The following is a 27,012-nucleotide window of genomic DNA, read 5'->3' as shown; positions in this document are numbered from 1 at the left end:
TCTGTTCTGATCTGAACTCTCCAGCGTCTCTTCTCTTTTGCAAAATCATAGTGTATGGCAAATTTTTTGCCTGCCACCAAAGCTTTGGACAACCATTGTGCACAGACTTCCTTTGATCTCAAAAATCCACCCAGGCTAAAATAGTTTCGGAAATAACAATGAAGCGAAGCTGAAAAGGCTTTGTTGGCACAATTATTTATTGAGCTTTGTTTTATTTTAATGGAAGACAGCCTATTATGTACTAATAAAGTATTTTAGGAACTGTGTAAACAAAAAGAATGAGAGGGGCAGGCTGACAGTATTCGGAAAACATTTAAGGTTAATTGGATACATCCTGTGTTGTATTCTATAATTCCTGTATTCTTTCTAAAAACGCAACCAAACAAATTTACTTTAATGTATTTTTAACCTTGGTGCTACGTTAACTGATTTTTGGTCTGAGAATCATAGCAAGGAGCTCTTTATGGTCCGTGTGTAGTTTATTTCCATTTTCATCAGGATACACACACCGTAAGCTTCCAGCCACCATCTGGTGATGTCTGATCAGGCAGCCGCAGTGGCAGCGAAACGGGCCGTACGTGCCAGAGCTGGTCTGAGGAGCTTGGCCCAAACGTGCCAACACCCGTGCAGGAGACTCTTCTATTCAGCTAAATCAGCTACTCAGCGATGCTTTAGATTGTCTTAAATTTTATACCTTCTGAAACAATCCTTCTCTATTTCTTTAGAATACAAAGTTTGTTTTCTTAAATAATTTATGAATGTCAGAAAGGCTTTTAAACTGGAGATTTGGAGCTATAAATATTGTTTCTAATATTACAAATCCTGTTTTTATTACTTAAAAAAAATTTTTTTTACTAATTGAATTCATTCATCATGAAATTCATGCCAGAAGTTACTGTAATAAAACTAATGAGAGGAAACATGAGAAGGGTAACTTTTTTGTTTATCTTCCCAGCCAAATGTATTTGAGTATGATCTAGGTATTGTCATTGGATCGTTCTAGTCAATATATTAATGACACAGCTGAGATCTGATTTTATTAGTGCTATCTTTTTTGAGTCTGCATCAACTCTAATTTGTCAGTTTTAGCTACACAAGTATGTGCCACTGTTTAACTAATGATAGTTGATCTACTTGTAGTTTATCATCTTAATGTACTTTAGCTGCACACCCCATACATGTAAGCCATTTACCAATGGGTTTTCAGGTTTCCAATTTTTTCTTCTCAAAATAGCATCTATACATTTAGCAGCAGTTAGTATTTAAAGTTCTGCAAAGGTGTGTAGGTTGTCACAGAAGATAGTAAGAGTAGATGCCTAAGTGCTTTTGAAAATTGAAGGCTCATATGCTGAGACTGGGTTGATATTATTGTGTAATAATTTTTCTAAGCACGCTAAAGAAAGTTAAACATCCAGCTTCTGTTCAAAGCCAGCTATCATTATATCATTATATAATTTTCTGGTAATCTAGTATCTTAATATTCAGTTAAACAGATCTAATAGTATGTTGCCACTAACAAGGTTCTGATTTTCTGCCCCTGTTTTCTTTTCTCATTTCTGCTTTCTCCTTTAACTCTTTGCAAACAAAAATCTGTGTTTCTTGTGGTTTTCTGCCAGTTTAGGTAGGTGAACGGGTTCACCCCGGGATCACAGCAATGCCATTCAGTGCCAGGGGAGGTGAAGCTGGGTTGGTTGTGTGAGGACACGGGATGGTCTCTGGCTGCTGACTGTCAGATCAGTTTGTTACAAGAAATCTCATTTTTGTTTCCTGTTCATGGTATAATAGGTGACAGTTTTGGGGGGAATTTAAGTTTGTGATGATTCCTACAGAATCCTTACAGCCTTTCTACATCTGAGACAGAATTCTGCTGAAGTTGTTGAGGAACGTGTAAGCCGATTGAACCAATGGTGAGAGTTGGTCTAGTTGTAAAGAGACCTTCACACCTGTACGCTGCTTCTATAATTTTCTTCAGAGTGTTACATGTTCTCTCTGGTCCTTTTCAAATAATACAGTCAGGTTTACCTTGTTTGAGTTTTTTTGCTTTGAGAAAGCTGAAATTTGAGCTTTATGATAAAGGCTTGCTACTGTATGAATCATTGCATTTTACCTGTCTATTAAAGTGTGCATACAAGGTACAGATATGGAGACCGTAAATACCAGTGCAAAACCCATATTGGTTATATAGTGAGACTTTCTGTTCAGTGCCTTTTCTATAGGTATTTGAACGGCTGCTCTTGGCTGTTACTTTAAAGGCTGCTGGTTTTCTTTTTTTTGGGTTGTACCCACAACCCCCAGGGAACATCTAGGTACTTCTGTGCTGGTTTATTCCTGTGTCTGTTATGCAGTGTATGTATTTAACAGAAGGGTTTTTTTCAACTCCAGAAAAAGGATAAGTATGCATTTAATTGTGGGAATGACAGAAACTGAGAGAGGAATTATGTTTGTTTTAGTAAGTAGTTGATCTGTAATTCTGAATGTAGCCTTTGTTGTTCTCCATAGTAGAAAAAATGGTCTCTGCAGTACCTTAAAAAATCACCAGTGCGATTGCAGTAAATTTCTGAGTCTGATCTGGAGGCAGAGTATTACAGAATTTCATCAGTTAGGGGCTGGAATTTGGAGACTTTATTAGGATTTCCTTCAGGGCAAATATGAAAGAGGTCCAGAGGTACATTTTATGGCTGAAACATCACAGGCCTTTTATCAGATGTGCAGCAATGGCTGTGATCACATAGAAAAGATCTTTAAAAATGTATTAAATGCCTGTAGTAACTGCAGTTCCTTTGAGTAAAAAATGGTATTGGGTTTTTTCTGGTTTTACTGTGTGAAAGCTCTTGCCAAATACTGACTTCAGTGCCTTCAGACTGAAGGCAGAAGCACAACAAAACTTGAAATGGTTTAAGGTGTTGGTGTTACAGCTGAGAGTAGAAATGAAAGATAAAAGAATGACATAACAGGTGAGGAAGACAAGGCAGTTCTGTGAGCAGGATGGCTGGATCTTTGTGGGGTTTGAAATAAAAAGGCAGTTTACAATGTAATGCAGAAATTAATGTAAGCTTGGAGAAGCATAGAGGAGAACAGGTGTTTGTGGATCTTGTGTTGCAGATGAAAAGCAAGCTGTTACAATTCTATATTTGCTTGAATACTAACAAGTGGACAAGTTTGCAGTCATGCACTCTAGATCAGAAATGAGAAACTCAGAAACAGATTTTTTTTTTATACCCAGATCTAAAGGCATTTTCCAGAAATGCCATTTTGCTGAAACTACTCCTGTCCTTATGTTGTTGTTTGCACTATAAGAACACTTGGAAATACCTGCCAACTGAAGTAGGACTTGGAAAGGTGGCAGTGCAGGTCTCTCTCTTTCTGCATAACTGGAATAATTGCGTTCTGCATCATTTTCCACATGCCGTGTAAGTACCTAGGAATACATGGAAACTAGAAAAAAAGAGTGAAAAGTGTGGAACATGGCAGATGACTATGATCTTCAAGTAAACAAAGAATGAGACAATGATAGACATTATAGATGATAAAAAATAAGGGGACAGAAGATTTGTCCTTTGAAATTCTGAATCATAATAAAGTAGAGCAAAAAAGTTAGTTATATTGGTGTGTGGAAAGGTGCAGTAGAATTTTAATGTTGTGAAATCAACAGAGAATGAGAGGGGACTTCTGATACAGGTAGGATATTGGCAAAGGAAATCTAATTTCCCTACTCCTATACACTTGGGTTTACTGTAAAGGGGAATGTGTTAAGGTGGATTGCTCTCCTAAAGCTTTTACTGAAGTCATAGAGAAAGATGCCAAGAAGATGGACATATATTAAACCGGATTATTCCATAATACAAGTGAGAGCAAAATTCAGTTTTAGAATCGATTAATTACATTTTTGTATGGGTTGTTACTATGCATAAGGGAGAGTCATACCTGCTCAGACATAACCTTGTGATCAGTGAATTGGGCCTCAAGGGAGAGTTTGAACCGCTGCAGGTTCTCAAGAATTGGGGAAATTACCAGAAAAAGCATTTGCTTGGGGAGTGGATGGAGGAAGTAAAGGCAATAGTTTAAGCTATAAGGGATAATCAGAATAATTAGAAATGTTAGTTTTTCTAAAACTCTTTTTATCCAGAGTTCCTCTCTAGAAATGTCCTGTGAATTATAACAGGCTGGTGCAACTTGTGATCAGATAAATTTTTAATTTTTCTGAGTAGTGTTGGGTTTTATGTTTTTCTCCATTATAGATTCTTTAAGCATTAGAGTCAAAACTATGGCCAGTGAATTCTGTGGGCTTTTACACACTTGTATCTCATAACTGGCCATAGCACTACTCTCTGAGCCTACAGAGGTATCTTGATATATAACACTCTGAAAAATTAATAAAGCTAATGCCCACATTCTTCATGCTCATCCTTTGCTGTACCTGCTGATGAATGAAATTTGACATCTCCAATAAAAGCTCTGAAACTGTTAAGTCAGTTCCCAAGTGCCTAGATTTAGAATGAAATTGCAAGTTGTCTGTGGATGAGCACTTGTGGGGAACAGTTGTCAGATATTCCCTCTGACTGTCAGAGTGGGTGGAACAGAAAGCTGCTGTGTCTGAAGGGGTGGCTCTACATTTTGAAGAGGGAGACGGAAAAAGACAAATAGAATCCAGTTCGGTTTCAAAACTGAGTTGGTTTTCAGGGGCTAATGGTAATAAAAACCAATACAAATTGTTACTTGCATTCTTACTGAGGATATATGATTTCGATTACAAAACCCCCCAGATCTATTGGGTAAACCATTGCTGGTTTTCAGAATAAAACTCGGTTTAGGTCCCCATGCCACCTGTCCTAACTCCCATAAACAAATTACTTTTATATTGAGAGTACTCAGACTAGGTTTCAAGAATTAAATAAAATCTTGCAGTTCTTTTATATCCCATATGAAAGAGCTGTATTTCAGTTTTGTAGCTTAGGAGTCAGGTGCTAAAAAACCCTAATTCCATTCTTTCATCTCCTTCTGTGCTAAGAAACCACCTCAGTGAGATTGTACCAGAAATCTGTGGATACTTCTGAAACTATCAGATGTAAAAGTGACTCGTGAAATGGAGAGCTGGAATAATACAGAGAACTAAAAAGTGTATGATTAGTATATTAAACATTAAACAATTGTACAAATCAACATAAATAATAGTACTGATATGGTGAAGTCTGACATGAAGCCTTAAATGGAGAATCATCAAATGTTTTCAGATATGCTTTTTGTTTCCTCATAAGCTATTTAGCATTTTTATATGTGACTTGGGGGGTGGGGGGAGGGAGATCTCAAAGTTGATTAGGGTTTGATTCAGAGCTACTGCTAAAGTGAATAGATGACATGCTGGAGATCTCTTATTTCATGGAGAGACCAGGGAGATTAGAACAAATCTGGATCACTTGGTAAACTAAACAGAAATAAAAATCTACTTTTTTACCGAAGCGTCTTGTCAAGTTACCTAGAAACATTCATATGGAGCAGATGTCATTACTGGAAAGGAGTGAAGACAGATGGATGTTGTAAATGGTTGAACAAGAGGTCTGTACGTGGGGCTTTGCTGAAGACAGTGATGCAGTGCTAAGAGGTCTAAGGCAAGCAATATTGAGGAAAGATAGGAAAATGGTATTATTTCTGTGTATGATAGCTGTATGATTAAGGTAGAAAATATGAGGCTAGCAAAAAAATTGAAAAATATGTTTCATTATCCAGTCTGTTTAGTTTCAAAAACTTAAGGAGTGTCTTCATCATTGGCTGTGATTATCTACAAGGGGAATGAAATATCTTCCTAATAGGATTGTTTATTTAGCAGACAAAAGTAGAATAGGATTCAGTAAATGAAAATCGAATCTAAGGACATTGTGGGTTAGAAATAAAGTGTTGGGTTTTAACCGAGAATGTAGTTAGGCATTTCACAAATGTATGGGCAGTTACAGTAAGTTCTTCAATCTTGAAAATGCTAGCAATTTCTAAATGGCTTTTTAAAGCTATGTCTAGCTCCAGTAGAAATTAATTGAAGAAAGTGCAATAGCCTGGGTTTTATGTGGTCCAAAATAAATTACAGACGTTGTCAGGTCTGGCTTTATAATATGTCTTGATGAATCTGGAACAGATGGACTTCCTTGCACCTAAAGGCAGTTTTTAGCAGTATCAGTTTCAGTGCTGGCACGTTTGGAAGCCAGTCTGGCAGCAGCTCACTTGCATCTTCTGTAGTATCCACTTCCTGCAGTGCTGAAAATATTTATGCTGATTTACAGTGATAGATAATCAGTGTTATCACTAATTGATATAGTACTTATTGCTAACAGCTATTGTAATCAATTAATTAGCTTTTTATTGTAAAGAATCCATTACTCTCCAGTATTGGCAAGTTGAGTGCTCTGTACCCACGTGTCAATGTACTCTTATAGCTTTGTTGTCATTATTTATCATTATGTGAAGGTTGGAATAATGGTTACTACCTGTCCTGAAACGGAATCAGTATGAGTAAGTGCAAAGGGGACTAATATGGACAGCATCTGCACAGGATAATTGCAAATAAATCAGTAACTAACGGTCCCTGAATGTGTTTACTAGTTCATTGTAGTGATATATGGACCCTTGTAAACCCTATGTGCCTTATACCAGCTATTGAGATGATTACAATATGTACTTTAGTCATCTGAAAAATAAGTGTATACTAGATACTGAGAATATAAACAGAATTTTTGAGGTTCTTGATAATTCCTTTAAAGTGGAGTATTAATTTCAGGAAAAATGAAACTCCTTTGTTAGTCTTGGGAAAGTTAATAAAAGAATGGCAAAATTTAAAACTTATTTGAACGTCTGTCATCAATACGTATGAATATTACTAGCTGGCAGGAGAACCTTTAGAAGATACATTTTTCTCTTAATGTTCAGGATAAGATCATGTCAAAATAAGTCATCCAAAAAATGTTTTTCCACACTTTTTTTACAGTGCATGTGTTAGAAATAAAATAAAAATAAATTCAGATGAACCATACTTTGGAACATCTGTAAATGAATGTATGATCTTGTACTAGCTTCAAAGGAATTTTGTCCTCTGTTTTGGCCCTGCTGTTTTCCTGGAGTTTTCCACTTGCACTTGATGTTTTGCGGGGGGAGGAGTTGCTGGCACTTTTTCATCTTCTCATATTTTGCACGGAATTTGTAAGAACAGTACTCATAGTTCTGGGACTCTAACCACGTGTAATTGCTGCTGCTTAGCTTAAATAGTCTACGTAAAAATTCTGTCTAAAATTGCTGATATCCCTAAAAAAACCCTGCCTATAAAGTAGAAAAATGTAGCAATTTTTGTCTGCATGGGGTTTGAGTTTCGTGGCAAATCCATCCAATAGCTTAATGCAAAGAAAATTGATCTTAGTGTTATTTCAGCACTCTTAGGATTATAATATTGCCATCCTGATCAACGGGAAGGTACTTCTTACGAAAGACACACCACGTGTGCTGGAGGAAGGGATTAGTGAAGAAACATTTGGCAGTATTTTGTAGCATCGAAACATTTTGATAGCTGATAAAACTGATGTTCATTTTACATATGCTGTGGACTAAACTTCATAGTGACTTAACGAGCCTGCATTGGGAAAATATTGTAAGTTATTTAGTAATTATAAATCAGCATTTGACATAGCAGCCTTAAGCATGACAGGGCCTGTATGGGCAGCAGTCTTTTCACTTTCTTTTAATCAACACTAGGTCAGATAGCAATGTTGTGTTGTTTTTTTTTAAAGAAAAATTATTTTTGGTTTTTCAGCTTGAAGAAAAACATCCACTACATGCACTAATATTTAAAACTGGTAAATTATGATTCTTCCTCTTGCACGTTGGTTTTATGTATGGACACATACATGTGTATAAAATGTATATATTCTGTATCTATTAAATACATAGTCTTATATATAAATAGCTGTGATATAATTAAAATATTTGATATTTATTATAGAGCAATGCTTTAGTCCTACTGTTAAAATAAACAAGCCTATTTCTGTAAACCACATTCGGAGATATTTTAGTGCAGTCGTACTATATTTAAAGAGCCCATGTTTGCCTACATAAACTTCTCATCTTCCCAGCCTACTGTGCAATTACAGTGTTTTTCTAATGTGCGTTGGGATTCTGTACATATGGAGGTAGATTTTATATTATCAGGTATTTAGAGGTCTTGTATATTCCTCAATGGATAGAAAAGGAGAAAAACAAACAAAACCAAACTAACTAACCAAAAAAAAACCAGCCAACCCAGAGCTGGTGACAGTCAGGATTAACTTAAGAAAATGAAATATTTGAGTGGAAAGATAACATGGAAGAACTAACCTGGTAATTCCACAGAAATGTAATACTGACAATTATACTGTGCAAAAATAGTAATTTTGTCTTTAAACAGAAGATAGAAGTAGATGCAAGCTAAGTGGTTTTAAACCTGTTTAGAAGCACATAGTGTGATTAAAAATCATTAAGGCAAAATTTAGGCCAGAAGTTTTCTCCCCAAAGATGGTTTATGGATGTGATAGCTACTTGTATGTCAGAAAATGGAAGGATCTTGGTGTCTATCATATTGTCAGTGTTACCTCTTCAACATGCCTAATTTCTTTGTATGGCGTATGCAGCATGTGCTGCTGTACCTTAAGATATTGCTGAAGTTTAATTGCACTGTAATAAAAATTTAAATTTAGAAACTAAAAGCATTGGTAGAATTTTCTGTATTTTATTGCACTACTGTTTATTTTAGCATTGATCATAAATATAGTAGCTTTTTCAAGTACAGGCCTTTTAAAGGAAGGGATAGGGAACATCTCTGAGAATAGCACGTGGTTATTTGTGACTTATGAAACTGCTATGGACTATGAAAGTCCAGGCAACCAAATGCATGCCTTGCATCATAATTTATTGCAGCATTTTCATTAATGTTATTTTACTTCTCCTTGGCAAATGATCAAGCTGAGTTTTGTAACAGTATTTTCACTTGTTTATGCAAGATTCAGTTATGTGTAGTCGTGCTGTACATCTATATTGTATGAACATAGATATTGTTTTGTGCTTGTGAAAGTTGGATTATCTGTATGATAGATAATACTATTTTGAAAAACAAACAGGGACATATTCTATTGTTAGGATGTGGCAGTGCTATGGTGACAAGAATGAGGTCAACACATTCAGAATTGTTATCAATAAAATGGTACAAAGTTTGTTCTTTCAGGTGTTATGATTTTATATTCGTAGTTCCTGTTAATGGTTATTGGAAGTAGGTATTTTAAATCCAGGCATACCAGTACCGTGTAGACTTTGTATCTTACAGTTGTAGTACTGAATTGCATAATTTTAAATTAAGAAATTAATTTTGTATTAAGTTAAATTTCCACCATCAAGGAGTAGTAGATTAAAAGCTGGATGACCGTTATTTCATGTTGAGACTGTAACTGAACTCATCGCTCAATTATTAGTATGTTCATGTACTTAAAATAATTTCACTGACTCCTCACTTTATTGACTCAGAGATTGTTAGTCATGCTATATCCTGTAACAGACTAGGTAAATCAAAAGAAGGGATTAAAATACATTTGAGACAGCTGGGATGGTAGAAATGATGGAAGAAGCTGCCTGTAGTATTTCTGCACAGCATAGATCCTTTCTAAGATAGAACAGGTCTTCACTGAATAGTTTATTTTGAGGACTGTTCCTTCTCTGGAAAAATAATTTGTTCATCTTTATAAAGCTTAAGTATTGGTTTTCCATTCAGTGTGGGTGCAGAGTATCTTAAATCTACTAATTGTTCTGTAGTCAGTCCTGAGCAAGCGCATTCTGTGGTTCTCAGCTCTTGGCCCTGAGACTCCAAGCTCTCAGTCCTCGAAGCAACTCTGCCACTCTGTGGGCATTTGTCTCTAGGCTATAAATTATGTTACAGTCCCCACATTTGACTGGCATGTTTATCCTTAACAGCATCATCCACAATGATGTTGCTTTAAGTTGATAAGCGTTTTACTAATGTGTTTACTGAGAATTTAAGTTTCAGCAGAAAAAGCTGCAGTTGTTTTTCTGTACAGTTGGGCAATATGTTTTGCATATAGTTTTTTCTTTTATACATTTACTTTCTGAAATAATAGCAATAAAGTCAAACAAACTGTAGTGCTAAAAATGGGAATTTATTGCATTTCAGTGATGGATAATTTTATAATTGTTAGCTTCCTCTTATGCTTCAAATCTCTCAGATTATTAATCATTGAGAAATATGGTTTTAATAGCCACAATGAAAGAAACAAAACACTAGGCAAGTGCAGCAGCTTTCAATCTTCAAATTTGGCCTTTTTATTGTAGACAAAGAATTTCTGTAAATTTATCGGTGAGTACTAATGAGAGCTCTAGTCAAAAAGGTATCAAGTGTCTGTGGTATAGTTACACATTTATAGTAGTACTGCTTTCTCTTTTCTTCATTGTGCAGGCAGCGGCTGTAGGAAGACTTCATTTGACAGATCCTTAAAACTGACATTGTCAGGAGCAGCTTCAAGTTCAAATTTACTTTTAGCACCAGTTCACAAGCCGTCTGAAGAGCTGCATGAATACCCGAGTTCTGAACATGAAGACCGAAGAGTTTTACTGTTTTTAATTAATCGACTTTTACTACCTATTACATATTATCTTCATGTTTATTTTATTGGAAAAAGGAAAAATTGTCAGTGTTATAAACTGAATAAAGAGGATTTATGTGGCAAAAACCTTTGTAGGTGAGGTTTATGTTTTTTATTAGCAAGCCAAGCAAGATGTAGTAGGCAATAAAAGTTTTACTATGCTCTCCTGCTATTGCTGTCAACTTGCTTTCCTTACATTTCAGATGTTTATAAAATAATTGTGGTCATGATTAAAATAGTAAAATAAATTGCAAATGTCTTGTAGTACAGTTACTATAGACACTGGAACATGTTGAAATCGAGTTGTTTCAGTGTTAAGAATCATACAACATTGGCTACTGAATACTTTGCTGGCTGCATTCTGTTCAGTGGGTGCACTGAATCTTCATTTCTTTCATACTGTTAGAAAAGAATATTTCAGTGCTTCACTTACAGAAAACATGAAAAAGATATAATAATGCTTGGCTACTATATTTCATATTAATTTTCTGTCACTCTTGCAGCAAAGCACTTAATATTCAGTAGTTTCCTGGTTAGTATCTGGTTCCCTTTGAAGCCATCTCCATTGCACCAAAAATAAACTGCGCAGAGGACAGAGTATCAGGATTTTCATCACGGGAGAGAGGGAAATGGGAACAGATTTGAATGTCTCTTAACTTACCTTGAACCTTAAAATAACTTTGAGTAGTTTTACATCATCTTAATGGGGGCCATTATTCACATGTTTCCTCAGGAATTGTCTGATTCTTGTAAAAACTAAAACTTAAGGAAAAGTAAAATGGGATTTGAAAATATTATACTATCGTTTGACTTTTTAAATGTTTTAGCTTTTTTATGTGTTTTTTGATAGTTTGAAGGATTCATTCATTGTGAGCAATTACAGCCAAGACTATTTTTGTTTGTATTTATATACTTCTATTTTTAATTTTTTTTGTTGTTATTTCCACTACTTGAATGTATGGCTTGTTTTGTCCTTTTGTTTTTGTCCTTAGGTCGTTTTGAAAGCTGTGATAGTTTGGACGAAAACTGACATACAGTATAAAACCTAAGTCATATTGTGAAAACTGTACATTTAATAAGTAGTTTGAGTCAGACTACTGATTTCCTTGGGACTGCTTTGATATTTTAGAACTACAATATGGAAATTTCAATATATTGACATGTTTAATCTAAAATAAAACAACAAATATAAAATATATCCTCCCATAATATAAGCATATCAGATTTTTCAGGAAAACTAAGAAAACAATTATTAAAATTCTTTTTTTCCCCAACTTTAACTTTGTGTAAAAATATAATTTCAATGGTATATAAGTGTAGCTATCAGTGATTAGTGCAGTACTTCTCCAGGTACAGAGGAGCAGAGAGAATCCCAATTTTGGGGTGAGGATTGAGAATAGAATATTTCCTTGCAAGTATTTAGTGTCACAAGTCAGGACATCTTGCTGAATCTTGGACATAGACAGTATCTATGGCCTAAGAAGAATTTAATTTCATGACTTTGTCCTTTCTGAACAAAATAGTATTTGCTTTTGAAGTTGAATATGTGGATACAGTAGCATGTGTGACTCCAGTTGTGCCCCTTGTGTGTGTCTTGACTGCAGTCTTAGAATGACCTTGATAATTTTCAAACTGGAACTATTGATGATGATAATCATCAATTTTGGGGGGTAGGAGGGTTGAATCTCCTCCTCTTCCCTTACCAAAGGATTTTGAATCAGCAAATTACTGTCTGTTGGTCTTTGCCTCAGTTAAGCTTTTTTTTTTTTTTAAATAAAATAACAAGGTTTGATCTTGCTTGCAATTGCATAGTGAAGCTATTAGGTTGGTGCAAAAGTAATTGCAGTTTTGGACTGTGAATTTTAAATCACTATAACTAGACTCAAACACATCTTTATTGATCAAAATAGGAACCATTACAATCAACACTTTTGCCAACAAGAAATAAGTTTGTTCCTGTTGGATAAATATCTGTGCTTCAGGATTCGACAAACTCTTGGAAAGCATTTTTAGCATCCTGGTGGTTGTGGACGCATTTTCCCTGCAAAAAGTTGAGTGCTTGAACAAGTGGTAGTTTGATGAGAGGTCAGGTGAAAATGATGGATGAGGCAAAACTTTGTAGCCCAGTTAGTTCAACTTTTGAAGTGTTGGTTGTGTGATATGCGGTCAGGCATTGTCCTGGAGAAGAATTGGGCCCTTTCTGTTGACCAACGCCAGCTGCAGGCATTGGGAGTTTTCGGTGCATCTCATGGATTTGCTGAGCAGACTTCTCAGGTGAAATGGTTTCACTGGGATTCAGAAAGCCGCAGTGGATCAGACCAACAGCAGAGCACCAGTCAGTGACTGTGACCTTTTTTTGGTGCAGGTTTGGCTTTGGGAAGTGCTTTGGAGGTTCTTCTTGGTCCAACTGTTGAGCTGGTCATTGCTGGTTGTCATATAAAATCCACTTTTCATTCCATGTCACAATCCAATTGACAAATGGCTTGTTGTTGTGTAGAATAAGAGAAGATAACACTTCAAAATGGCGATTTAAAAAAAAAAAATGCAGTCAGCTCATGAGGCACCCGCTTATTGGGCTTTTTTCACCTTTCCAGTTTGCTTCAAATGCCAAACTACTGTAGAATGGTTGAAGTTGAGTTCTTCAGCAACTTCTCGTGTAGTTGTAAAAGGATCATTTTCCATGATTACTCTCAATTGGTCATTGTCAACCTCCAATGGCCAGCCACTATGCTCCTCATCTTCAAGGCTCTCATTTCCTTTTCAAAACTTGAATAAGAAAATTGCTCAGATTTGCTTTTTGTCTAACACCATTTCCATAGTCTAAAATACGTATAAAATAAACAGCAAGCATTAAGTCAGTAGCAAAATAAAGTGAGAAAAGTGCATTAAAATGATGTATAACATAACCACATTTAAGAATGTATCCAATATCAAATGGCAAATTTCAACAAGACAAAAACTGCAATTACTTTTGCACCAGCATAACAGTTCTTTTTGGCTTCAATTTTTAACATCTGAGTAAAGAGAAACTTAGAAATATGTGTAATGATGATAGACAAGGTCAAGCTGTGATTTAGATAAACCGATTTGGATGCTTTCTGTTTTGTATTAAACTATATGACATTTTTCTTAGCTGTGGGCTGATTTAGATCAGTTCCACTTACCTATTCATTGCCTTCTCTATGTTATGACAAATGAGTCTCTTGCATCTTCCTCGAGGAAAATGAAAGCTGTAGACTTGCTCTGAAGAGCTCCACTACTAGAAGTGAAAATGCAGTCTTTTTCTATAAGCATTCAGGACAGGAAAGAAAAGATTGCCAAGAGCTTTAAGGGTAAATTGTCTTAATTGCATAATGATTTTTATCTTATTAGGGAGAACTAAGCAATGGTCTGAGACTCTTTGACTTTGGTTTACAAGTTCTCCTAGAGAACTTCAGCTTGATCTGGGATAAATCACTAAATCCTGTCATGGTTCAGGTTCTTAATTTAAAAAAAACCAAACAAACAAAAAGCTATACCTCTTCTGGTTTGTTTTTGTGTATGAACATGTGAGGCCTTAGGGCATGGAATGCTTTTATGAGTTCATGGAATCCCGGGTTCTATAGGGCTCTCTCGGTAAATCGTAAGAATATGTAGCAGATCCTTTTATCTCCTGGGAGTGTAGATGGGTTTGCGTTATTACCTTTGCTAAAGCATCTCCTGTTTAGGTATCTACCCTGTGAAACACATGAAGATCATGATACTTACTGCCTTCTGTTAATATTTTTTGAGAGCTCTGGAAATACTACATGTAAATGAGCTAAGAGTCATAGCTAACTTATGAGTGGCTGGGAGTACGTTACACCTGTAATGTTAGATAACCATGATAGTGTAGATTCTAAATGACAGTTTGGGCAGATACAATGCACCATTTGCTTTTAGCATTGCCAGTGACTGAAGGCATGCATTCACAATGGTTATGGTTCACAGAAATTCTTTCTAGAGCACTGTTTGGAGTGTAATGTTCCTTGCCTTTGATGATAAAGTAATAGGATGTTTAATTTCACAGGCAGGAAATGCATTATTTTGTCTGTTAGAGAAAAAAGCTCAATAGCTTTTCTCTTTCATCATAGTACAAACATGTAGTACATTACATATACTAGAATGAACAAAACCAGAATATATTGCTTTGGTGCCTTAGCACTCAGAATGTATGTTTGTTGGATTTCAACATGCACATTACTGGTGCTGATGCTGAAGTAGGATCAGGCTTTGCAATCAATGTTTATAATAAATATGATTCACAAAGCCTTGTTACACAAGGTCTCAACTTCTGCAATGGATTCTCTCTTACCCTTAGGATTTAGCAACTGAAAATAATAGAATAGGGATTAAATAATGACACTTCATTGCCAAATTTTTTTTAGGATGGGAGCCATCTTTATATTAGCATTCTTGAGCATTTTTATTGTAGGAAGTTTTTAGAACAAAAATACTTTTATTTCACTGTAACAGATATTCGTATCTAGAGGGGAAAAAAAATCTATATTGGCCTATTTCATAGGTCGCTTGTTTGTGTTCCTTTTGAGGAGCTCAGAACCTACATGCCTCACGTAAATTGAATCTCTGCTTATAAATCAATACAGTAATAATATATTTTGGAAATGCTGTGAGAGATCACCTTAAGCTCGTATTGCTTCTAAACTCCTTGGTAGCTTTCTCAGGCAGGCAATCAACTCAGCAACAGAACTGATATGTTTAAAGTGTGGCTTCCACCTGCTGTGTACTGGGGAGCTACTGAAATCAACACTTCACTGGCCGTGACAAGTGGTACCACTGTTTGTGCCATTCAGACCCTGAAGTATGAACCATGGGGATGAATTACCTGAACAATTGAGCCTGAACCTCATGTTCTAGTACAATAAAGGATTATCACAGCAAAGGAGGTCTAAAAACTACAATTTCAGAAATACTTATGAAATTCAGTAAGGAATGATAGAAATACTAATTTTTTTAATGTTACTTTCTTTTTACTATATTTGTGAACTTTACAATAGTAATTTACAGCAGTGTCTCCTGAAGTAGTATCTGGGGATGGTTGGTTACTTTTTTTGTGTTGTTTTTTTGTGTTTTTTTTTTTCCTTCTGAAAAATGCAAGGCTTCCAGTAACTTCTGTTCAGAGTCTTTAGACTTTCTTAGAACCGTTCCACTCTGAAATGAGTAATTGTTCTTGTTCCAGAAAGTGAATGAGACACAGTTTACAAAAAGCATGTCGATTGTATACATTTTTTATGTTACAATTCTAGTTGTTTGAATTTGTGATTCTGGAAAGGTAAAACTTTCTAATACAATAAGCACATAAAACTCCTAAGACTTGCATGAAGGCAGTGGCATACACTGGGATTATACTCACTTCTAGTTAAACTCTTTACTTTGTTCTTTAAGCTGTGTGTAATACTGTATTTAAACAGATGGCTAATCTACGTGAAATGGCTAGTTTAAGAAGCTAAAGTTTTTCCCATCTATAAAAGCTTACAAAAGAATTGCATAGGATAATATTAGGAAGTTTTTCTGCAAACAGAACTCTATATGTAGATTTTAGTTTCAAAGAGGAAACATAAATATGGTTTAAATGGAACAAAACTTCACAGTGAATATCTATGGTTTCTGTCAGATCCAGTCTTACATTTCTTATAATCAAGTACAAAACAAAACAACACCAACAAAAAAGAAAAACTAAATTTTGGTGTGGTTTTCTGAGGCTACGTATGTGATTGAAGCCACAGTCTTCTGAAAAATATCTTCTAGGCTTTGAGTCTGTAACAGATGTACTTGCACTGATCATTAAGTCATTAGCTTAATTATTTTCATAATCATTTTAAAAGTTTGGCTCAGGTTAATAGCATCCTCGTAGAACATGCAGTGTAGAGACTTTTGATAGTATGTACTTCCAAAATTTGCTGTATGCTCGATCCCACAAATTAACAGAATGGCTACCATCAAGTTAAATACAAATTCTTAAAAAAAAGTTAGTGGTTTTCCCCACTGTGTGTGTACATTTTCAGATTAAAATACATTGATTTTTATTCCATTCTTTATCTTAGTGGTTGATGGGAGTTTTAAAGAATATGGTAATTTCAGTCTTTCCTTTAAAGCTTCTCACAGCAAGGTGTCCTGAAAATGTTGCAAATATGAATGATCAGCTCAGGTGTGAGAAAACTGCATAGTCTTTTAAGTGGTTTTGTAATGACTAGTGTAGTCCTTAAAATATATTGTGGGCAGTTACCCTCCTTACATTCTTTAATGACAATCTATTTTTAATAAAGCCATTTAGCTTGGTTAATTAGAGTTAATAATAAATGTCCTAGTTTGCCCACTAATCTTAGAAAATATCTTAGACCACACTGAAACTGAGGCTGCAAGATTTTATATATATATATATATATATATATATATATATATAAAAAATGTATTTAGACATTTTATCAGCATTGTGCTTGCAAGAAAAGTATTTTGAAGTATACAGAAGATCTGCCTCTTGATCTCTTGATGCAAGTCATAGAGCTCACCTTCTTGGAAAATAGTGGTGGAAAAAATGGGCCATGAAAAAATGAAGATTAGCCCATGCCAGTGATTTCTTAGGGGGAGGCTGATGTAAACCACCATCACCTGTTCTAGTCTAGTGTTTTATGTCAGTAGTATCACGTTTATCTTGTCCGGTCTCTTTTTTTTTTTTTTTTTTTTTAAGAGCCTTCTTAGGCTGCTTGCAACCATTGAAGCTTTTTGCTCTACGATTCAGCCCCACATTGTGATACAGCTTCACTGCCTGGTGTACATGGAAGCTGCTTTGACCTCGTCCTCAGCTTCTGAAGTCTCAGGTCAAAGTGGATCATTGTTAATCCCACCTAAACCTGTACATTCTACTACATTGTACTAAGCAAATGTAATTCACTCGTGGAACTTAGAACGCTTAGACTCACAGACATTCTCAGCTTAACACTACTTCATCATACTTCTACAATTCTTTCTCTGAGACATCAGTTGTGCATAAGACGAAGAGAACTGTATAGTCATGACATCAGACATGTGCTTCTGATGGGACTGCACAGTGACCTGTGATGGGTCAGACTTTGTGTCTAATACTAAAAAAATACGTGCATGTAATTCTGTCAGTTTAGCTCTGTCACCCAGTTCCGTAGTAAGAGTGTTTTTCTTTTGGTCTTGAGAATCCATTCATTATTTTAAAGCACACAGTTAACCATTAATAATAACTCAATGGTCAATTGTATTTAATACCCTCACATGCAGATACTGGCAAAAAACCAACCAAACAAACTATATTCTGTATCAAGAAGTAATATAAACTCTCCTCAGCAGAACTGATATTTTTGAAGTAATGAGTTTTGAATACCACTATATACCATTTACCTGCCTAAAATCTTGGACAGTTATTTAAAGCTGATTGTAAACGATAAGTGCAGATTATGGCGTCCAAAGACCTATTTGAACATACTCTGAAGTCTTTTTCTTAGACCTGAATGTGTGTATGAAGGGCTGTTCTCTCTAATTTAGGGTCAGTTTCTTTCTGGGGCCCGTGCTGAATAATTTCCTAGTTCTCTGTTTGAGAAAGCTGATGTGTGTGTTCCCTCCTGTGCTGCAATCCTTTCTGCCCTTTACCTGGCAAAGCCAGTCCTGGCTCCAGGAAATGTTCTTTTTGATGAAGAGCCTGAAAAGTCAAGTCTGCTCATGTCTGACTCAAAGACAGTTTGGGAAAGTTTATTGTGGAAACCTCAGCTCCCTCTATCTCATGGCATGAATGCCATCAGGTCTGTCAAGTCTACAGTAAGGTTATTGATTAATAGCAAGAACATTACTGCTGTGTCCAGGGGACCAGATTTTCTGCTCCTAAGCTGGTACAGTCCAGTGATAATTCTGTGGTTCTTATCCCTCGAGGTTCTGCTGGAGCTGAAGAAAACTGGGAAACAGTGTTCTGTTAGTGTTGAGTAATTTTTGTGTTCTTCTTTCTGCTCAGTATATGTATGTGACAGGTTTGGACCTTTTTGGGAATCTGTTCCTGCAGTGGATCTTAAGCATGTTATCTATGAATCTTTGAGCAATCCATTTCAATCAACATCTGATTTTTTTTTTTTTTTGCTGTCCGTTAACTGATGAGGAGGATGTTTTTCTAGACGATTGTTGCTTCTACCAAATGAGAGAAGTCCGTGTAGCATACTCTAAAGATGTCCGATTCTACATAGCTGAAGTTACCTTCAGAGTTGATCCTGAAATCATGTCTAATGTATAATTAGTTTTGCCTGAATTACAAAACTGGCTTTCCTGTTTGTTCTTGAAGCCATAGACTTCCAGGACTGAGACCTTCTGAATGTTAGGTCTGTCTTTGTCCTTTTATGATGAGCAAACAAGAAGAAAGGACCTTGCTTCAGGTCTGTAACTGAATTTTTAAAGGCAGTTGCTGTCTCCCTGGGTTTGTTGCTTTGGAGAGGCTGTGAAAAAGTTGCAAATCTGCATCTGCCTGTTGGGTAATCAGTGCTATGGAACAGCATCAGCAGCTGAGTTGGAAAATGTCTCCTCTGAACTGCAGCCTGGAGTTCCAGGTTCCTCTTCAACAAGTGTTACTGTGTGGGTGAATTTTGTTGGGGATCACGTGGCACATGTGAAACTGGTCCTTCAGTCTTTATTCAAGTAGACAAAAGCATTTTCTTATCCAAGTTGTCCAAGTAATGGTGATCTTTGGGAAATAATACCTGGAGTTACAGTCTAGATCTACATATATACATGAAGTGAAAGGAGAAAAAAGGTTATTTACCCGTAGCTGCTCTCTTTTGCATTGTATTGTTTATCTGTGTGTACACAGCCCTCCTCTCTTTGTGTTTGTATGATTTTTCCATTTATAATCATAGTAGAAACTGTTTCATTTAGCTCATAAATAAGTCATCACACCACAGCTCATGCTGTGCTGAGCTTGATTGTAGGACTGAGCTTAATTCTTTTCATCTCCACTATGGGAGGTATGCATAAGAAAATTAAAGAAAAGGAGATAAAATGTAAATGGAGTGACTCGGACAATGAGAGTAGTTCTTCCGTTCCAAATTGAGGAGCTTTCTGGCTGCCAGTTGATGAAATTGGAAGGTTTCCGGAAGCTAACTTCTTGTAATCATGAGATGGTCTAGGGCAGGGTAGATCACTGCGTCTTAAATTGGTAATTTTAAACTTACTGTTTAACCGTTTTAAAACATTTTTTTCTGTTTAAGGGAAAATAATTAGTTTACCTGAAGTTTGGCTGTCTTCCACAAAATGCTTACTAAAACCAGAGTTCGTCCTGAATTGAACATAAGAGATTTTATACTAACAGTTTAACATCCTTCTTTTTTAAATATCACAGCTTCTTCCAGTACCAGGTACATAAATGACAGTAACGATAAAAGTTTCAGGCCAAGTTTTTATCACTTCTACCCACATCAATACACAAACTTTGTTATGAGTATAAATGACAGCAAAATTTTATTTGTGGGGTTTTTTTTGGTTTTGTTGTTTTGTTTTGCTGTGGTTTGTTATTTTTTTGTTAGCTTTTTTTTGTGTTGTGAATGTTTTTTTTCTGTTTTGGGGGAGAAGGGGGCTCCTGGTATAAACAGTGAATTTATGTTTGGCAGATAATGATCAGTAGTGCTGGCTGCTCTCTTTCTAGAGCAATGCTACATTGGTATAACTGTCCAGAAGTTAACTCATCAGAATATAGTTTTAAAAGAACAAGTTGATAAATCTCATAGTATTCAGTTGTTCACTGCAGACCTCAGTCTTCCAGGTATGCCTGCATTCACCTTTAACAATATGTGTCAGAAGTAAAGTCAGGACAACAGTGATTTAAAAAATGGATGAAAATTGAACAGAGGAGAAAAGTAGAGTGGAAAAATAAGACAAAATTGTATTTCCAACATAGTAACATAGTAAGTAGTATGTTGTATGAAATTATGCAGTACCTCTGAGAATTACTGATTTTATTTTTTTTCTCCAGGATTCAGAGTTCCCTGTTGATACTCAAGCGAACCCATACCTTGTGTGTGCTAAACAATGTACTCAACCCCTGAAATCTGGAGAGTATGAACTGAGCAACATTTTCAAAGTGCACAACTTAGCAGTGAGCTGGTAGGAACCACTAACAGTACATTAATTTTATTCTTATATAAGTGTTAAGATTTATTCTTCAACAGGTCATTGAGAGGCATTTGCTCTAAGTAAATTTGCAAAAAACCACTAGTAGCAGTCAGGGGCACATTCTCTCTGAAGAATGCAAAAGTGGAAAAACGATCATGAAATTTAGTGGGAACGTAAATAGAGTAAAATACCTGGGCAGAAATATTTACAGATTGAGATTCATCTTTGGTGTAAAGAGTGGGATTTGGTTAGTAGATACAAAAATGGCAACCAGAGATGACTTAGAAGCTCAGGTTCCAGGAAACTGAATTATAATGCTGAATATTTTTGCAATTCGTATTTGATTGCTGTTTATTCCCTTGGTTCAAACATTCTGAAGAGTTTAAACTTAGCTGAGCTTGAGCATGTAAACAGCCTGTAAGCAATGACTTTTCAGGGCTTGCTAGCTGCAGGCTGAGGAAGAATAAACATAAATCTTAAACCCAACCAAACAAAAAAGTTAGAGCTAGTCGCAAAGTTCAGATAATTTTGATACATTGTCTAGATATGACTATAGTTTTAAATTAATTTTTAAAACAGTGCTTTTGTCATTCAAATAAAGTTTATCTAGCTTGATGCTGTTCTTACTTTCTGAAGCAGCTTGAGTACAATATCTCCTTGAAGAAAAACTCTATTCCTATGCTTGATTTCAGAAGCTTAATTTCTTGTTGCATCCAAGAAAACAATCCTGTGTGGTTATGTTTTAGAAGTCAAAAAACTTGAGCAATGTAATTCTCATGCAGATCAAGAGTTTGACAATTGACTGACTTGCTAAAAATAACAACAAAAAAAACAGTGCTGTGAAAAGAGAAAAAAACCAGTGAGAATGTTTTTAATTTCATATACTGGTAATATGATGTTGACTTTCTTGCAAAGATAATGCTTTAAAGAAAGTGAGAGCCTGGGATAGTGCTCTAAAATTAACTGAAATGCTTACTTTAAAAAATGTAAAAATATAAAAGCAAGTAAAGAACAAAAGAAAAATTCTGAAGTGTTCTTGAAAATCTGTAGATGATGTAATTGGACTTTTCATTTACTTAAAAATCTGCATGTACATGGTGGATCGTTGGTTCTACGTGATTAACCATGACTGAAAAAAAAGCATTTAAAATTTGTGGTCATTTCAATTAACAAAGAGTTTTTCCCATCTGAATGCCACTACTTAAAAATCATTCTTTTTAAGTGACTGAAAGGACAAACTGTCTTGTTTCTCATGTTAATGCTAAAGGCTGTATTGTAGCCTGGTTTGCTAAAGGTAGGCCTTTTTTTGACAGCATGTCCTACAGTGTGTTTTTTAATTTTAACACCCTGCCCAATTTCAAAGAAATTTGACAGAGGAATAACACTCAAAGGTACCAAGGTTTCCATGTGTTTCAAGAAAACAGATCTCTGTGGTGAAGAAAGGGTCACTTTTAGAACCCTGTTGGCTGTGGGTGGCTAAGAATTCAAAGTGGGGACAGAAGTTGCAAATACTCTATTTTGGGGGGAAGAGCTTCGAATGGAGCTCATATCCAATTAGATGCTGTAGAATCCAATCTCAAGGTACACAGCTAATGCACATAGAGCTTGCGTTATCATTTTTAGTTTGACACAGCAGCTATTCAGTCCTGACTTGAAAGTCCAAGAGGTTATTAAATGCATAAATCAAGATTTTTCAGAGAACAATGACTTAGATTAAATTCTCTGTATAGGGAATTAAATAAAAATGGCCCAGTTAAAGAAATTCTGAACTTTCACTAAATGTATTTATAGTACTGATGATTGTCTATTTGATTTTACAGACAGAATGAGTAAATCGGTACCCACTATATGAAAATTCTTTTTTGTCATTTGTAAGATAGATGGAAAATATTCTATTGACTTAGGAGACCAATGTGTCAAAAAGATATTATAGAACAGAATCTGGTTTGTGTATGTATATTACTGGATTCCTTTACATTTCTCTAGAACTTGGAGCACCTGCAGACCCAAATGCAGAGTTTTCACATGTCTTAAAGCTGATGTAGATTAATTCTTTAGACCTTAATCAGTATTCATCGAAACTCATATTTGCATGGGAGGGGTGGGTGAAAATTTCTCGGGAAACCATGTTTATGTTGTGCGAAGCTGAATGTTTCCCACTTTGCAAATCATCACAAAGGCATTGCTCTTCTGCATTAAGCTCACATTTCTCTAGTATCCTTTTAACTATCCTGGTAAATCTTATTGTGACTACAAGAACCACTGTAAGATCTATAATGCCTAAATGATCTTCCCAATGTTGCTTACTGTTTGCTTCTCGTCACCTGCTGTCTGCATCTTTCCCGTGACCCCAAGGGCTTTGCGTGTCTTTCCATGGAAGGAACTTCTGCAGTCACCATGTGCAACACTACATCTGTCATGGTTTATATTGTCTTCACTTGGGAAAATGAAGATGCCCATGCAAACATTAGTCAGTGCATTTTTAATGGTTAGTACAGTGTTGGAAAATAGGAAAGTGTCATGTATTATTTTGGAGAGATGCTTATCTAAGATGCAGCTGAAAAAATTAGCAGTAATGTGTGAGAGTTTTAGGTTAGTACAATACTATATTTAGCATATAATTTAATGTATTTTGTAGATAGAGAATAGTTCTATTTCTCTTGTTTAAATCTCAGATCAGAAAACTAGTGTTGTGAAAATACTGGTTATTTGCAGTTTAATTATGACCTTTTAGAATACCCCTTAACTCAAAAAAGAATAAGTGAAGGCTCCATCTCCTTGCCTTTTTAAAAATTTAAGATGGTATTGTCTTGTTCTCCTCCTTCCCTCCCATGCCTCACACACAGAGGTTACAATTCTCTATTCAAAGCTTATTTGATGTTTATCATGTTATAGTAATTGCTGTAAAAATGCCACTTCTGATTGTGCAGTGAATTCATATATGGCCTAATATTCTGAATTTATTCTTTACCTAGTAAGTATACCTGCATAAATAGAAAGTGTAGCATATATTATTCTTGCGTACATGTAACCTGATGTTCCCAAATCCTTTATCCTTGTTCAATATTTTGTAAAAGAAAAAGATATAGAATCGCAAATGCTCTGCCTAGGCACAGTAAAAATATGAAGCTGGAGATAATAAAGAAAAGCAAATACAAAATGTTTAGTGATTATCTAGGCTTTCCTGATGGGTTCAGTAAAAGATAACTTTTCTATAGGGACTAATTCATTATTATATCTTACTATAGTATTTTCCCCCAATTTTTATCTGTGGATTCCAGAGGAGATTAAAAAAAAACCAAAACAACCAAACAACCAAAAACCAAAAAACAAATAACTTATCTCCTTGGTAACAGTGCAAATTGACTTGCAGCATAAAATTGTGTAGGTGATTATACAAGATTTATTCACAAATTGAAATTAAAGTTAGTGTTGCAGTGCCTTGTGCAGAGGTATGCACAAAAGACTGCACAGAAATTTATTCAAAACCCTGTACTCTTTCCCCTCTACTACTTTTTCTCCTTCTTAACCTATAAATACATATGTACACACAGATGCACATGCATGCAGGGTAATAATCTTTGCAGGAAATATAGTTCTTAGTGAGTGTTAACATGAGGAACTTTTGAAATAGATTATAGTCTGCTGTAAAATATAGTTTGTTATATAATAATACAGTTTGTTGTAAAATGAGATTATACAGATCTGCGTTGTTTCTTCAGAGTTTAAAGTTTTCCATTTATATAGTCAGGTGGTGAGGCAGAGAGAACTTGGCAGTGATGTGAAGAATGATGCATTTTGTTCTGTCAGTCAAGCTTTGCTATCTGGGCTGTACTCTGCCTTAGTCCCTTTTAGACATACCTCCCCGTTTTCTATTTCATTCTCAAACTTTTGTTTTCACAGAGTCGCTTATGGAAAGTGCAGGCCATTAAGACTGTGTTGTGTATCAACAAGGTAACAGAAGTAGTGGAGATTATTTTTAAGCAAACATGTTGGTAGTTTTTTTTCCTGTTGCCTCTCCCATTTGGAAAAAGCTCTGTAGAACATCTCAAAGCAACTTTCTCATAGTCTTTACTGTCACTCCTTGATATTCTTCTTCATTGTGATGCCTGTGGAGTTTTGACAACAGTTATCCTGATGTTTTGCTGAGACTGCTGCCTGTCGTTCTGACGAATGTTGTCTCCCTTTTTTCCTGTGTTCTGCCCATTTGTTTCCATCTCTCTGTCTTAGAGATGGTGAAGTGATGTCACTTTGTTCCATGTCTGAATGACGCCAAGTAAAAGAGGTTCCATCTATCAAGAGGTGATCAGTCGCATGGATCATATTGTGTCCTTGTATAATGCAAGCTCAAAAACAGGATTCAAACTCCAAAATTCATATAGTGATATTTTGTGTTGAAGAAGAAAAACTTCAGGAGGTAGAAAAATCCTTATTAATTATTTAAGCCCTCTTTTTGTCTCCCTTGGGCATTAGAAAAGATTTTTCGTATTATTATACTACATTTTTCCATTAACAGTAGAACTTTTTAATTGTGCCATCAGGTGCTGATTTCTTGCATGAGTAGCTACAGTGAATTGGAGATCTGCATTAGCAACATTAGCTGCTGCTTAATTTTCCTATGGAAATTACACCTGTTTTTAAAGGAGTGTGATATGCAAAGTAGCTACTGCATATCCAGACCTCTCATGCTGTAGCTATTTGGATCAGTTTAGCTCCAGCATAGCAGATTTGGAAGCTTTTTGGAGCATGTCTTCCATGGGTTGCTGTGACAGTATGACACTCCTTACCTTCCAACGTCTGTGATTCAGAAGCCACCTGTTTTTTTAGTGTTCACTTTGGTTTTTATCTTACTCATTCTCATTTCCATTGTGTGCTTCAGACTCAAGCCCATGACTGTTAAAAGGAAATCTGGAGGTTTTTAAAGGGTGGATTTCAAAGCTGTATCTCTGACAGCTAAGACTTAACTCCAGAATGGAATTTGTTTTCATTATCAAACTCTTCTGGAACCTGGAGGCATGTATATTTCCATGGAACTAACAATGCCAGCATGTGATCTTTCACTTTCAAAACATTTATATAATTTGGCTGAGACAGAAGAGCACGTTTCTAAAAATATCTTTAGGCAAGAAGGCCCTCGTTTTCAGATCTTAGACATTTCATTAAAACCAACTTATGTCCTTGTAATTCAGTAAACAACCAATTTATAATACTGAACCTTTCAAAGACTTATATAAGGAACTAACTGCTTTTATTAGAACTGCAGGTATCCCTTTTCTGTTATTGTTCTTCAAAAGCCAAAGCTTTAATTATTTCTTATATATATATATATAAATAAAATACTGAGGTCAAAGATGAAGAAAGCGAGTCTCGCCTGCATATAAAAATACTCAGTCCCCTACTATCTAGATATGATTTTTATTTACAGACTGCAAGGTGGATTGAAAACTGGCTGAATGGCCAGTTGCAGAGGGTGGTGGTGAGCAGTGGCACAAAGTCCAGGTGGTGGCCACTAACTAGCAGTGTATCCCAGGGGTCAATACTGGGTCCCGTCCTGCTGAACCTCTTCATTAATGGTCTGGGTAATGGGGCAGAGGGTACCCTCAGCAAGTTTGCAGGTGACATCAGGCTGGGAGGAGTGGTTGACACACCGGATGGTCATGCTGCCATCCAGAGGGATCTCAACAGGCTGGAGAAATGGGCAGGAACTTCATGAAGTTCAACAAGGAGAATTGTAAAGTCCTGCATGTGGGGAGGAGTAACTCTATGTACCAGTATATGCTGGAGATCCAACTGGAAAGCGACTTGTCAGTTGTCAGAAAAAGACCCGCAGGCCCTTTTGGCAAAGAGGATGAATGTTATCTGGGGCTGCATTGGGAGGAGCATTTCCATCAGGTCGAGGGAGATGATCCTTCCCCTCTACTCAGCACTGGTGAGCCCCCATAAGAAGTGCTGCATCCAGCTCTGGGCTCCCCAGTGCAAGACATGGACATACTGGAGAGAGTCCAGCACAGGGCTATGAAAATGATGGGGGGACTGGAGCATCTCTCGTATGAGGAAAGGCTGAGGGAGCTGGGGCTGTCCAGCCTGGAGTGGAGAAAGTTCAGGGGCAGATTTCCTCAATCAATGCATGCAAATATCTGAAGGGAGGGTGCAAAGACAATGGAGCCAGGCTCTTTTCAGTGGTGCCCAGTGGCAGGACCAGAGG

At 36.1% G+C, this 27,012-nt stretch overlaps 1 protein-coding gene across 1 annotated transcript in view; it reads left to right on the top strand.

The window, feature by feature from the left end:
• SPAG16 (sperm associated antigen 16) overlaps positions 1 to 27,012 on the top strand; it is a 401,084-nt gene that overhangs the window by 39,551 nt on the left and 334,521 nt on the right. Inside the window, exon 10 of the mRNA XM_065637592.1 lies at positions 20,668 to 20,798. Within this exon, the coding sequence (XP_065493664.1) occupies positions 20,668 to 20,798 (131 nt within the window). The remainder of the gene's footprint in view (positions 1 to 20,667; positions 20,799 to 27,012) is intronic.

The sequence above is a fragment of the Caloenas nicobarica genome, chromosome 6, assembly GCF_036013445.1.
Source record: "Caloenas nicobarica isolate bCalNic1 chromosome 6, bCalNic1.hap1, whole genome shotgun sequence".
Lineage (NCBI taxonomy): Eukaryota > Metazoa > Chordata > Aves > Columbiformes > Columbidae > Caloenas > Caloenas nicobarica.
The sequence above is the reverse complement of the archived record's forward strand: the minus strand, read 5'-3'. Positions and strand labels throughout refer to the sequence as shown.